We start from the raw sequence: 11,781 nt of genomic DNA, 5'->3' as shown, positions 1-11,781 counted from the left end.
ACGAGCAGCAAACATAGCTGCTATATCAAGCGAGCCGTATACCCAAAAGTGCCAGACCCAACGCCATCAACCATAGCGACATGTCCAACGAGACGCTCACAGAGGCAATTGAGAACGATGCCGCATCCACCAATCCATACATCCGAGGCCTCTGCGATGATATGTGCGACCACTTACTGATGCTCGCTGAGGTATATCAATCTCAGGCAATCGACAGGGAGCTCGAGAACAAGTTTCCAGGATATGCCAAAGGCGACCACGAAGCTAGCGAGATCTTCGGAATTTGTGCCGATGCGCTGAGTGCTATGATTGACACACTTACGGAAGTTGAAGACGGATCACAAGGAGTTCCACGTAGGGTGCTGTTGCCGTGCTGCTGCGAGATGTCTCTAACCTGCTTCCAGAACCCAGAAGGTTCGGAATCGATGACGAGCTGACCACGCCAGGAAGTATCGCGAGAGCACACACCCATCACCTCCTCACCACTCGCGACTACGTGGGACGATTCAGCATGACGGAGGAAGAAACTAGAAGCATGGATGTCAGAGAGTGCAAACAACGCATGACGGACGCTACAGAGTTATATCGGGAGATGCAGTATGAAGCACGCGACCTCTGCGAGAACTACCTCGAGCTGCTACACAGAGCAGGCTATGATGGAGATGTGTTCGCAGATGATGTTCGATCATCTCTTCCAAGTGGTCTCCGGATGCCTCGGGTTGAGCAGGCGCAAGAGGATGATGCCATAAGTAGTGGTGTTGATGAGAGATATTGAACAGGCAGGATTAGCTGCTGACAAATGTCTGGTCAGAGAGGCATGAGGTACGAGGTCTTCTCAAATATGCGCTGGTGTTATTCATTGGGGCAGATTAGCCAGGACAGTCGTTGCTGAGAGTGGAGACGGAGGAAAGCGATTTCAGCAGGCGGGAAGATGCTTTGATGTTTGCTGGCTGTCATGTTGGCAAGGCGCCTTTCACAAGAGGCACGATAATGCTTGCAGCTCGTTGTTCATTCAGGAAGATATGGTGCCTTTTCAACCTTATACTCTTTGAAGATGCTCGTTTGGTTGGTAACTGTGTCGGAGTCCGAGTCTCCTGTAGATCCCTCTGCCCAAGCGGGCTGTCAGTGCACTAAAATGCATCACCATGATGTCATCAGACTTCTTCTTTCCAACCACTTTTGCAGCATGAGAACATCCGTTTCAAACAGCACTGCTAGGTAAACAAGTCAATCCCCAGTCTCAAATGTATCAGAATAGCCATGGTGACACTGGAAACCTTTGTTCTACGCATGTGGACGAGATATTCTTACCATGATCTCTGCACTTCGAGTTGCATTCCCGCGGACGCATCTCCGCTTGTTAGACTCCGGCACGGCGTTTAGAAGATCTCTCTCGATCTTGTCAGTTCATTTGCCAAATGTGGTACCTGATGTTCATGCGGCTCGGTGAGGCTCCATACGATCTACAATTACCAGATTCGAGCACAGTGCTATCGACGTTCTTGGACAGTCAACAGTGCGAATTGAGTTAGGCAACCCAGCATGCAGAGTCCTATTTGAGGTTTTGCGTGCAAAGTACTGACCTCAGGATATGCTTGATCTTCGAGATCACCCTTTGGTCAGCAGAGGAGAGGAGAGTATAAGTATAAGCGGACGTGAGGGACATGAATATTTTCCGCTTCCTCTTCCTCTTCCGCTCTAAGCAACAACGCATACACTTTGGGTAATCGACCCCAGAAAAGGCTATTCCTATACTACCAACCACCATTGAAGAAGCCTTATCCCAAATCTCCAAGACTCCGCCCTCGAAGCATCACCAATCATGCGTTTCTCCCTCGCTATCGCCGCAACTTTCATCTCCCTCGCTGTGGCACTACCGACCAAACGCGAGCTAGTAGCCCCCTTCAACAACGACGCAGGCGAAGGTCTAATTCCTTCCATTGGCCAAACAGTCGATGGACTGTTCACCGCCGGCGGCGAATTAGTTTCGGGATTTGTGAAAGCAGGCGGCGACGACGACGACTCTGAGAACACCAAAAGAGAGCTAGTTGCTCCTTTCAACAATGATGCTGGTGAAGGCCTGATTCCTTCTGTTGGTCAAGCGGTTGATGGGCTTTTCACCGCAGGTGGCGAAACCATCTCCGGAGCAGTCAAGGCAGGCGATGACTCTGAAGATGTTAGCAAGCGTGAGCTCGTTGCTCCTTTCAACAATGATGCTGGAGAGGGTCTTATTCCTTCTATTGGCCAGGCAGTGGATGGACTGTTCACTGTAGGCGGCGGAGCTGTCTCGGAAGCTGTGAAGGCGGGTGGTGACTCTGGCTCAGAGTAAATATATCTTGTCTCAGCTTCCTGATGCCCAAAGGTCTGGTGCTTGGAAGGTGTTCGACAGTATGGTCGATTGATCAATTTGCAGACCAATTCCATTATCCGATCCTATACGCCGCTTATGCGAAATAGCTATAACCTAACTACTACTACCTTCCCTACTGCTTTACGACTATGTAGCTCTAGATTAACATCCTTCTGTATTCAAACCCACTCGCTGCTTAGCCTCAAATCCATTCCCTAATCCGTTTGACCCTCTCTGTAGCTCGTTACAATCTCGAATCATATACATACACTAGATCTGCTCTTTTGGCTCGTCCTCTCCGACAATAGTGTCATCCGAAGAAGCGTGGGTCATGCTAGGGAGCTTAGCCTCAGCCTCCGCAGCCCTCTTTGCCTTTCTCGCGACTTGCCAGTTGGCAGCAGTACCAAACGCGATACCAGGGTGAACAAGAGTCATTGCAACAACGGCAACAATGATTATTGGTCCTTCGGACCCCATAAACATTGGTTCATCGCTAGCGAGATCTCCGCTGAAGCCATCCTGGAGTTCGGCAACACTGAAGGCACAGCGGATAAAGATTGTGACGGCCGCGAGAGCAAGAGCATATGGCAACAGACGAAACATCTTGCGCTGTCTCAAATTGAAGAAGTCAAAGTCGAGATCGGCCTCTCTGGCCTTGAATGCTCTGTAGGCGAACTCCAGGCTGAGGAACATGAAGAGGGCGAGGCTGACAACTTGGAAGGCAAGACCGGCAATCATAACATTCACTCCGACATCGGTAGGGTCAGTCTTGCTGTCCGTGGCAGCCAGAGCACGTCCAACAGCTTGCAGGAGCATACTAAGAAAGTCGCAGGCGATGAACGTGAAAGTGTAGAACCATCATCCACACCAACCAGATACCTAATCGCAGCGAGCTTTGCGGCCATAGTCTTCGCTCTCCGGAACATAGCCACTCGATGGAATCGAGTCATCCTGTACGTCAGTTTATGGTGAGTTGCCTGTGCAATGCAAATCAGAATCGTGGATTTGTTTCTTTTTGACGACACCGAGCAAAAACGTCGTCATTTGTCTAGGGTTAACGATCAGTCTTTTGGTCGATTGGGTCGTCAACAGCTACAAGGCCAGTATGGTTGCAGATTTTTGTGCGGGTGCCTGACAAACACCACAACATCAGCCTCATGTGGCCTTACTCAGTATAAGGAAACGGCACACCAGAAGCTCTCCCGCGATCGCGAACAGTTAAGCATAATCCCCGAACTAGTCCCAAAAGTAGATTGTCGCGTCTCGAATCTGATCTGTCAAGATTGATGACCTAGGACCAGCGATTGGTTCATCGAGGATGAGTATTGTGAGGTGTCCGTCAACCGTTTCGTGTGGAAGTCTAGGAGATGTTGCAATAACGCAACTTGTCGAATTCCTTCCGGATTCTACAGTTGATGGAAGGCGCTCAACGTATCGTAGGTATACTATGCATGTGTTGTTAAGTCATCGAGAGAGCGATTGTTTTCCCCGTCGCCCATCTGCAGATTCGGGTACCCTCTGTACACCCCACGGTTTCTGCAGATTGTGTGCACACGACTCCTGGCTCCTCCAGGATCCTGCAAACTTGCAGTCAGTACCCTTCGCTCTCGTAACCGTATACGAGAGCTTGCTCCTTTTCCAGACTTGAGTTTGCGCATTGCGGAAAGCTTTGCTATCAGGATCAAACTCTCTAGGCATGCTCGTTGATGGTACCGTTGCCTGGAGATGCGGCATTTCGAAGAGTGGCAGCCGGATATACCGTTGCGTCAATCTCCGGAGCTTGAATAATACCCCTCTTGATAAGCTGCCCTCTGGACTTTGCTTGCTCGACAACTTGATCAAGTTCCATTTCACCAATTTAAGCGATACTGCGACTTTTGCGGAAATGGCAGCAGCCATCTCCTCCTTCTTCAGACAATCAACCTGGATCCCCTATCCTGAACTGACCGAGAAGAATCTACCTAACCAAGCTGGTCGCGTGTTCATCGTCACTGGCGGCTATGCGGGTATCGGCTACGAACTGAGCAAGATTCTCTACCAGCATGATGGTACCGTGTATATCGCTGGCCGCTCGCAAGAGAAAGGAAACAAAGCGATTTCGTCGATCCGTGAGGCTGTACCCAACTCAAAGGGCAAGCTCGAGTTTATGCACATTGACTTGGCTGATTTGACCACCATCAAGCCTGGCGTTGAGAAGTTTTTGTCTCGAGAGTCAAGACTGGATGTTTTGACAAACAATGCTGGTGTATGTGTAGTCATGTCTGGTTGTCGCGCTTCAAAATGCTGATGGAGAGCACAGGTCATGACCCCACCGAAGGGATCGAAGACCGCTCAAGACTATGAGCTTCAGATGGGAACCAACGTGCTTGGATCCTTCTTGCTTACCAGACTCTTGCTTCCCATCATCGAGAAGACAGCGAAGTCTTCGCCTGCAGGATCAACACGAGTCACTTTTGCTGGCTCTCTCGCTGTCGATCTTATGTCTCCAAAGGGTGGTGTATCTTGGACAGACGGCAAACCCACAGTTCATTTGTCGCAAGAGGCCAACTATGGCCAGTCCAAAGCCGGAAATGCTCTTCTCGCCAGCGCTCTGCGCCGCCGCTGTAAAGACTCCGGCGTCATCTCCAATGCATGGAATCCTGGCAATCTCAAGTCTGAGTTGCAAAGACATATGCCCAGTGTACAAGCCATGTTTGTCAACATGATCGTTTACCCAGTCCAGAACGGCGCTTATACAGAGCTTTTTGCTGGTTGGGGTGAGGAAGCCGGGCGTCCTGAGAACGGGGGCAAGTTCATCATTCCGTGGGGTCGTTTTGGTCCTGTGCGTGGGGATGTCGCTGATGCAATGGAGAATGGAGGCGACGAAAAGCTGTGGGAGTGGTGTGAGAAGGCTTCTGCGCAGTATGCTTGATCTCTGACAAGGTTGAAGCGCTGATCCAGGACCGTGTAATGTGTAACGGAGTTCAGGTTGATGGAATTGTTTGTTGACCCTCAAAGGCTCATCTCCTTGTCACAATCGCTCCTTCTCCAGTGAGATGCGCTGACAGATCGCTGTTCCTGGCCTTCAATGGGCTAGACAATTTATGGCTCTATTCCTGTTTGATCTTGCTACAATACAACACGCCAATACCTTCATCACGTCTGGCAGGCCGCAATTGTTCTGATATGCATTGTGTTTTCATTTCTGTGCGGAAATCCAGTGTCATGCAAAGACGGAACAGTACCGATCATAGTTCTTTCCACGTGGCTCGCAGCATTGCCCTTCTATCCCTGTGCAAGCGCTCCTTCTTTGAACGTTTAGCAAATACAAGCAAGTTCTCCTGCCCTGTCCCCATGTACCCCACCTGAACTGGTATCGAAGTCATGCATCGTTCTCATCGCATATCTCTTAGACGGACCAGCCTGGCTAACCTTTCCACCAAGGCAGCAAATCTCTCCTCTCTAGCTGTCTGAGCTGAAGTCATAAAAGCCAAATCGTCCTCATCAAGGTACAGTTCTGCATGTTTGTACCGCTTTGGTTCTGATGTGGTATTGCCGATTCTGCTAGGTGGAGGCATGGAATAGCGGCTCGAAACGGTATCTTGAAAGTCGTTTGGCAGTGGTCGTTTGCGTGAATTGTCCAAGGTAGCGGGAGTAGCTCTTGTCGCCGACTCGAGAAGTGCAGCCATACTCTGATTGCTGGCTCCTGCAGTGGCGGCGCTGGGAGTATCGAGTCCTGGCGGCGAACCAAAGTCGGCTACTCCGTTACCATCAGCGCCATCATCAATAGGTGGGTACACCCTCTCAGCACCAGAAACACTTCTCGCACTCATCATCGAACTCTCCCCTCTGAGGATACGTTCAACACGATCTTGAATCCCCTCCTGAAGTTCCGGCCCCACATTGCCATAAGCCAACACAGCACCTAACCTCCTCAACCTCAGCATCTCCCTTTCTTCCTCGCTCTTGTTTGAGTTGCCCGGTTTGGTGCGTCCAGCCCTTTTTGCTATACTGTCCTCTAGCATTGTTCTGCCATTGACGTCTCGTTGAGTGGCTAGAGGAGAGAGGGCAAAAGCAGCACAATTGCGGAGATGTTCTTCTTTTCTGGCGAGAGAATTTCGAGGCAGTTTGAAGGTTTGGCAATGCGAGCAGATTACCATGGGTGTGGTGCCGGTTTGCGGGATGGGGGTGTATTGGGAAGATACTAGGGAGGGTATGGGAGGCATTGTTGAGTTTTGACTCTTGAACTTGTCCTTTGCTAGTTATGTCAAAACCTGTGAGTTTTCTCCCGACGTAGGATGGGGAGCGGTATTGAGTTGGCACAAGAAGGATATTTTGATCCTCGTTGGAGATTGTTGTCGTCGAGGCGTCTCCTTTGTGTAAGTTGAGCACTTTAACGGGTCTCCGCTTGTCAGACCGATCTCTCAAACCAAGTAGCTATCAAGAAGGTCTCTAGGAAGTATCAGATCTAGTATTCCTTGTTGATTGCCGAGTCAGCTGGTAGATTTGGCAATGTGTTGAGACCAAGCGAGACGCGTCAAGGAATGGTGCAACGAATCCTCGAGGTCCGCTCGAGATGATGAATACTGGAGCCGAGTGATCTCGAAGTCAGAACGGAGACAATGTAACTTCAGAAGGATGGCATGGCAATGTTGCTATCGTGTTGGTGATTTGTTAGTGTCAGTTGTTGTTGTTGAGTGAAGTCGGATGTGTTGATCCGCGCAGACAAGACAAACATGCCAAGATTTCACATGCTCATGGTACGACCCTGGCTATATCCCGATCTATGCACCATAGCGACGAGAAGCTTTCTTAGAAGACAGGGCCAGCCGGAAAGTACGGTCAAGTGTATGCGTCTCCCCCTCAAATATTCGATGTGTCGTCCCGACTTTCTTGGATGGACCGTGAAAACTCAAAGTACCGTGGACTCTATGATCCAGCATCATAATTTCGTGGTAAATATGTGGCATCTAGCGTGGGTGACAACCAGTCGTCTAGCTTATCTCTGTATTTATTCTATGGATGGAGACAGAGCAAGCGTGATTAGTTCTTCTTACTTCTTCTTGCCCTTGGTCTTGTCCAGAAACTCGACCCACGCAGGCCTTACACCCCTCTTGTCCAAAGCTTTCAAGACAGCATCCTTCTGCGGCCCTTGGATCATGATCTCCATGACGGGCGCCTTGGGACTACTTCCATGCAACTGCTCAACACTAGAGCTACCCGCACACATCTTTCTCAACTCGTCTGCCAGTGGCTGAGGAGGAATGAAGTAAGCTTCAACGCCCGAAACTTTGGTGACTGTCTTGTTGCCCGAGCGTGTCTCGAGAGTGACCTTGATCTTTGGAGCGGCGCCAGATTTTGGTTTCGAGGAAGAGAGGGGAGTGCCATTGCGAAGGATGGCGTAGTGAGTTGTGCAGGCTTGGAGAATGCGTTCGGTGAGTGCATCTCTGGGAACAGAGCCCTTGGCCAAAACTTCCTTGTCCAGCGGCGTTGAGCCATCAAATACAGCGTTTGCAAGTGTTGGGTTGAGAGTAATGAGGCGTTTGTTCTTTGGATTGACGAGATTTTCGGATTCGATGTAGGCGGTGATGATGGGTTTGATTTCTGCGGCTGTGAAGAGGGATTGAGAAGATGCGTCTGCAGATTCGAAGAGTGGCAGTAGTCTGTCTTTTAGCTTGTAGTATTGTTGCTTTTCGAGTTTTTGACCAATCGAGCTGTCAGTTGTGTCGATCTCGGCGGTTGCTTTGGCGCCGCGACCAAGACTTGTGCCGTTTGCAGTCTCCTTCTTGGGCAGACGGTAAGGGATGAAGTCGACAATGGAAGCATCGTTGAAGTCAATGTCAAGAATGACAGTCTCGTGTTGGTCCCTCTCTTTCGTCTTGACAATTTTTGCCTTGTCCAGCGACTTGATGAACTTTTTGATGTTCTTGTAGCTCGACTTTTTGATCTGTAGCGAGTTTGCTTGTTGTGGCGTGTAGACGGGAAGGAAGGGCTGGACGAGGTTTGACATGACGAATGATTGGGTTAAAGGGTACTCGAGACCAAAGTTAGGTTGGTTGGCGTTGGTCTCCTTGTGGTGGTAGACACCGTAGAGGAAGGCTTTGCGGAAGGCGTCATCGATTTCTGCTTGTTGTCAGCGTGTGTCCGGCTGGGATTCAAGAAGGCGAGCATACCTTTGGTAGTCATCTCTTTGATGTCGACCTTCTCGACAAGACCCTCGTCTTCTGAGGGATCCTCTCCCAGGCCTTCTAAGGGGTCTGGCTGACCAGAGGGAGGCTTGTCCAAGATGACACCTCCTTGCTCTTCCTCATCATCTTCAATGTCAAGATCAGCAGCCTGCTCGACCAACTTTTCCTCATCGTCTTTGCTCGACAGCCAGCCTTGTATAGACTCTGGAGGGCTGAGACCAGGCTTGTTGGAATTGCTGTAGGACCAGATTTCATCACCAGCCCAGTGCATGGTCTGGACAGCATGGCCACGAGAGCCTTGAACGGCACCAAGCGAGCTGACATCGATCAGACAGGCGCCAACGGCGACGGGTACCGAAGGCTGTTCGAGGCTTGCGATGGCGACAACAGCACCTTTGGTGGCTTTGGGGTGAAAGGGGGGACCATTGGCCAGGCCTGGAGTCATGAGGTCTGCACCACCTTGCAGCTTCTGGACGACAAAGCCAGGAGTGTGTAGTAGAGGCACAATGCCGGGCTGTTTCCAGAGGGTGTATACTGTAGGATACATGCGATCCTCAATCTTAAACCACAGGACTCGAGCGTCATCTCCAGGGTATGCTCCGACATAGACTGTGCCAGAGACTTGTTTCAGGTCGGGTCCATGGGTGGTTGTGAATCTCGCAGTCTGCACACCGTCGGGCAGCAGAGCGTTTCTCAAGGCGGTTGTCTCTGCGGTGGCGGCTGCTTTGTCGTCGATGTTGCTGTCGTCCTGTGCTTTGGGTTGGAGGCCATACTCGGCGATGATACTGTCGGCTGTCTTACGACGGTCCGAAGATCGCAGGGGAGCCAAAGGCTTGACTGTTGGCTTCTTCTTGAACATGTTTGTCTATGTCTTTGAGTTGGACCAGAGACTTTCCCTCGTCCGTTTGCTTTGAGCTTTCGTCATGACCACATGGCTTATCGATAAGCCGAAACGCGTTTCTACCCAACTCCGCCCTTATCTGCATCAACTCCCCATCATTCCGTCGCGTCAAAATAACCATCAGATATGATCATCATCTTTGACAGCTCACCGTCTGTTCGTTTCTCTACTCTAAAAGCTTTTCGAAACATGTATTGACCTGCCACCACTACCTGAGAACGGCATACCATGAGCTCTTCTGTAGCTGCTGGCGTGCCCGTCTATCATCACCTCAAGTCCTGATAGGCCAACATGAACAGCGCTCAATAAACAGGATCTTGATCATAAGAGCCTCATCCGACTGCCGCTGCTATACGCAACGCTTGTGCATCCAAAGTATATCAATGACGTCCGATGCGGGGAAACCATCCACATGCGAACGAAGAGGGGCAGAGACCGAGGAACATGGGTCAGCCTGCTGTCCAGCTCGACTGCTGCAGTATAAATCATGCCGTGTCTGCTCCTGAAAGGTGGGTCCGCTTCTTGCCATCCAATCTGTATCCGTCATCATGGCCGCTCCCAAAAGCACAACAAGCACTCGCTTGACTCAGATCAAGGACTTCCTGACCATGAACAAGACTGCCACCCTGTCCATGCCGTTTGATCCTGACTCGACCATTTTTCCGACCCGCAAAGAATTGCCTAGTATTCCTGGGGCTCCAGAAGGTGCCGCATGGGTTTGGGGGGACAACGACAACATCGGCCGTCTCAACCTCTTGACGCCAACTCGAGTCGCTGCTGCTGGAAAGGAAATCAGATCCGGAGAGATTGTGCCTGTTAATCTTCCACTCAACACCCCAGAGGTTCCAGCATTCAACCGTGAAGTCTTCAAGCACGAGATAAAAACTCTTGCAGAGGACGTTGCCTACGACGATGTCTACCATCTGAACACACAATCAGGCACTCAATTTGATGGCTTCCGTCACTTTGCACACATACCGTCTGGCACTTTCTACAACAACACAAAGGGTTCTGATATTGTGGGTCCAAATGCAAACCACAAATGCTCAATTCACCATTGGGCTGTACACGGTATCGCCGGTCGTGGTATACTCCTCGATTATCGCGGTTATGCCCACAAAAAGGGCATCAACTATGATCCTTACGAATATTACCCCATCTCTTTCGAGGAGCTCAAGCACTGTGCCGCAGATCAGGGTGTCGATATCCGTCCGGCTGCTCAGGGCGGTGACATCAAGATTGGCGACATTCTGTTTGTCAGGACCGGTTGGGTGGAAGCTTATCACAGTAAATCGCCAGCCGAACGTAATGAGCTGGCTGTAAGACCACACGCTCTAGGCAAGGATGACGGTCAAAGATTCGCGGGGTTGAGCCAAGAAGAACGTATGCTGGACTGGCTACACGACTCTTACTTCTCTGCTGTAGCTGGTGATGCTCCGGCATTCGAAGCGTGGCCAACACATGAAGGTGAGTCATGAAATACCGTTCCAGTCCGTACAGGGATCTCATAGTCACGACAGAGTACCACCTTCACGAATACATTCTCGCACTTTGGGGCATGCCGCTAGGCGAGATGCTCGATCTAGAGAAGCTGTCGCAAACATGTCGCGAGAAGAACAGATGGACCTTCTTCTTCACTGCTGCACCAGCGAATGTCCAAGGTAAGTCCCATATCGCGCATAATGCATCGCTTGATCCTTCGCTAAGATCTAATCGTTAGGTGGTGTAAGCACACATGTCAACGGTACTGCTATCTTCTAGGCTTCACGGATCGTTGGACATGAATAACGCTTGGTTAGATTGTACGGGGACGGTCTTAGTAGGACTGATAATCCCCATGTTATAATGCTTCATAGTTGTCTGTATGAAGGAGGAATGCAACAAATATATCGCGTACCGATATGACAGGATACTCCAAGCTCGTTGAACGCAGTTGACAGAGTATAGCTCCAGCACGTTCTATTCTATCAGAAAGCAACATCTTCTTCTAAGCACTTGCGGCAGCGATTGTTCAGGAGACGGAAACTTGGAGATTTGTGCAAATGAAGCCTTCATACGTTGTGCACGACGGCTTGGCGCCTAGACTTGTGCACTTTCCAGGTCAAGTCCTGGCGGGAATCCGAAGGTGCATCTCTCTTGTTCGTGCTTGCTTGCCTCTGGTCACCACCAAATATCAACAACAAAAGCTCATGTCTTTGCAAGAAATGATCGCCGGACAATCGTAGATCCCGCTGTCGATGCAAATGTCTGGCGTCTGATCAAGAGTGCTCGGTTATAACCAGACGAACACTGGGTACTCAGAGTATTATCTGACGTCTCGCGTCAAAGCGCCTGTTCCTCACCAGATCTTGAATATACTTGCT

At 50.3% G+C, this 11,781-nt stretch overlaps 7 protein-coding genes across 7 annotated transcripts; 4 read left to right on the top strand and 3 right to left on the bottom strand.

Moving 5' to 3' along the window:
• Positions 1-80: 80 nt before the first annotated feature.
• On the top strand, positions 81-775 carry M436DRAFT_86192 (uncharacterized protein; the record flags this gene model as incomplete). Its single annotated transcript, XM_013567393.1, has 2 exons — positions 81-354; positions 405-775. The coding sequence occupies 2 exons, from the start codon at positions 81-83 to the stop codon at positions 773-775; spliced, it is 645 nt and encodes a 214-aa protein (XP_013422847.1).
• A 1,047-nt stretch (positions 776-1,822) lies between these two features.
• M436DRAFT_86191 (uncharacterized protein) lies at positions 1,823-2,329 on the top strand (the record flags this gene model as incomplete). The annotated part of the gene is made up of 1 exon (XM_013567392.1): positions 1,823-2,329. One exon carries the CDS (start codon positions 1,823-1,825, stop codon positions 2,327-2,329), a length of 507 nt encoding a protein of 168 aa, XP_013422846.1.
• A 426-nt stretch (positions 2,330-2,755) lies between these two features.
• M436DRAFT_14779 (uncharacterized protein) lies at positions 2,756-3,202 on the bottom strand (the record flags this gene model as incomplete). The annotated part of the gene is made up of 1 exon (XM_013567338.1): positions 2,756-3,202. A coding segment is annotated over one exon (447 nt), but the record flags the coding sequence as incomplete, so codon positions are not given.
• A 1,033-nt stretch (positions 3,203-4,235) lies between these two features.
• M436DRAFT_76732 (NAD(P)-binding protein) lies at positions 4,236-5,261 on the top strand (the record flags this gene model as incomplete). Its single annotated transcript, XM_013567391.1, has 2 exons — positions 4,236-4,595; positions 4,650-5,261. 2 exons carry the CDS (start codon positions 4,236-4,238, stop codon positions 5,259-5,261), a joined length of 972 nt encoding a protein of 323 aa, XP_013422845.1.
• Positions 5,262-5,724: 463 nt separating this feature from the next.
• Positions 5,725-6,555, bottom strand: M436DRAFT_76731 (uncharacterized protein; the record flags this gene model as incomplete). Its single annotated transcript, XM_013567390.1, has 1 exon — positions 5,725-6,555. The coding sequence occupies one exon, from the start codon at positions 6,553-6,555 to the stop codon at positions 5,725-5,727; it is 831 nt and encodes a 276-aa protein (XP_013422844.1).
• Positions 6,556-7,382: 827 nt separating this feature from the next.
• M436DRAFT_58011 (eukaryotic translation initiation factor SUI1 family protein) lies at positions 7,383-9,376 on the bottom strand (the record flags this gene model as incomplete). Its single annotated transcript, XM_013567372.1, has 2 exons — positions 7,383-8,455; positions 8,503-9,376. The coding sequence occupies 2 exons, from the start codon at positions 9,374-9,376 to the stop codon at positions 7,383-7,385; spliced, it is 1,947 nt and encodes a 648-aa protein (XP_013422826.1).
• A 590-nt stretch (positions 9,377-9,966) lies between these two features.
• On the top strand, positions 9,967-11,179 carry M436DRAFT_57912 (uncharacterized protein; the record flags this gene model as incomplete). The annotated part of the gene is made up of 3 exons (XM_013567353.1): positions 9,967-10,885; positions 10,939-11,079; positions 11,139-11,179. The coding sequence occupies 3 exons, from the start codon at positions 9,967-9,969 to the stop codon at positions 11,177-11,179; spliced, it is 1,101 nt and encodes a 366-aa protein (XP_013422807.1).
• Positions 11,180-11,781: the final 602 nt, after the last annotated feature.

This window comes from Aureobasidium namibiae, assembly GCF_000721765.1.
Source record: "Aureobasidium namibiae CBS 147.97 unplaced genomic scaffold scaffold_26, whole genome shotgun sequence".
In the NCBI taxonomy this organism is placed as follows: domain Eukaryota; kingdom Fungi; phylum Ascomycota; class Dothideomycetes; order Dothideales; family Saccotheciaceae; genus Aureobasidium; species Aureobasidium namibiae.
Note: the sequence above shows the minus strand (reverse complement) of the source record. Positions and strands in the feature narration are given on the sequence as shown.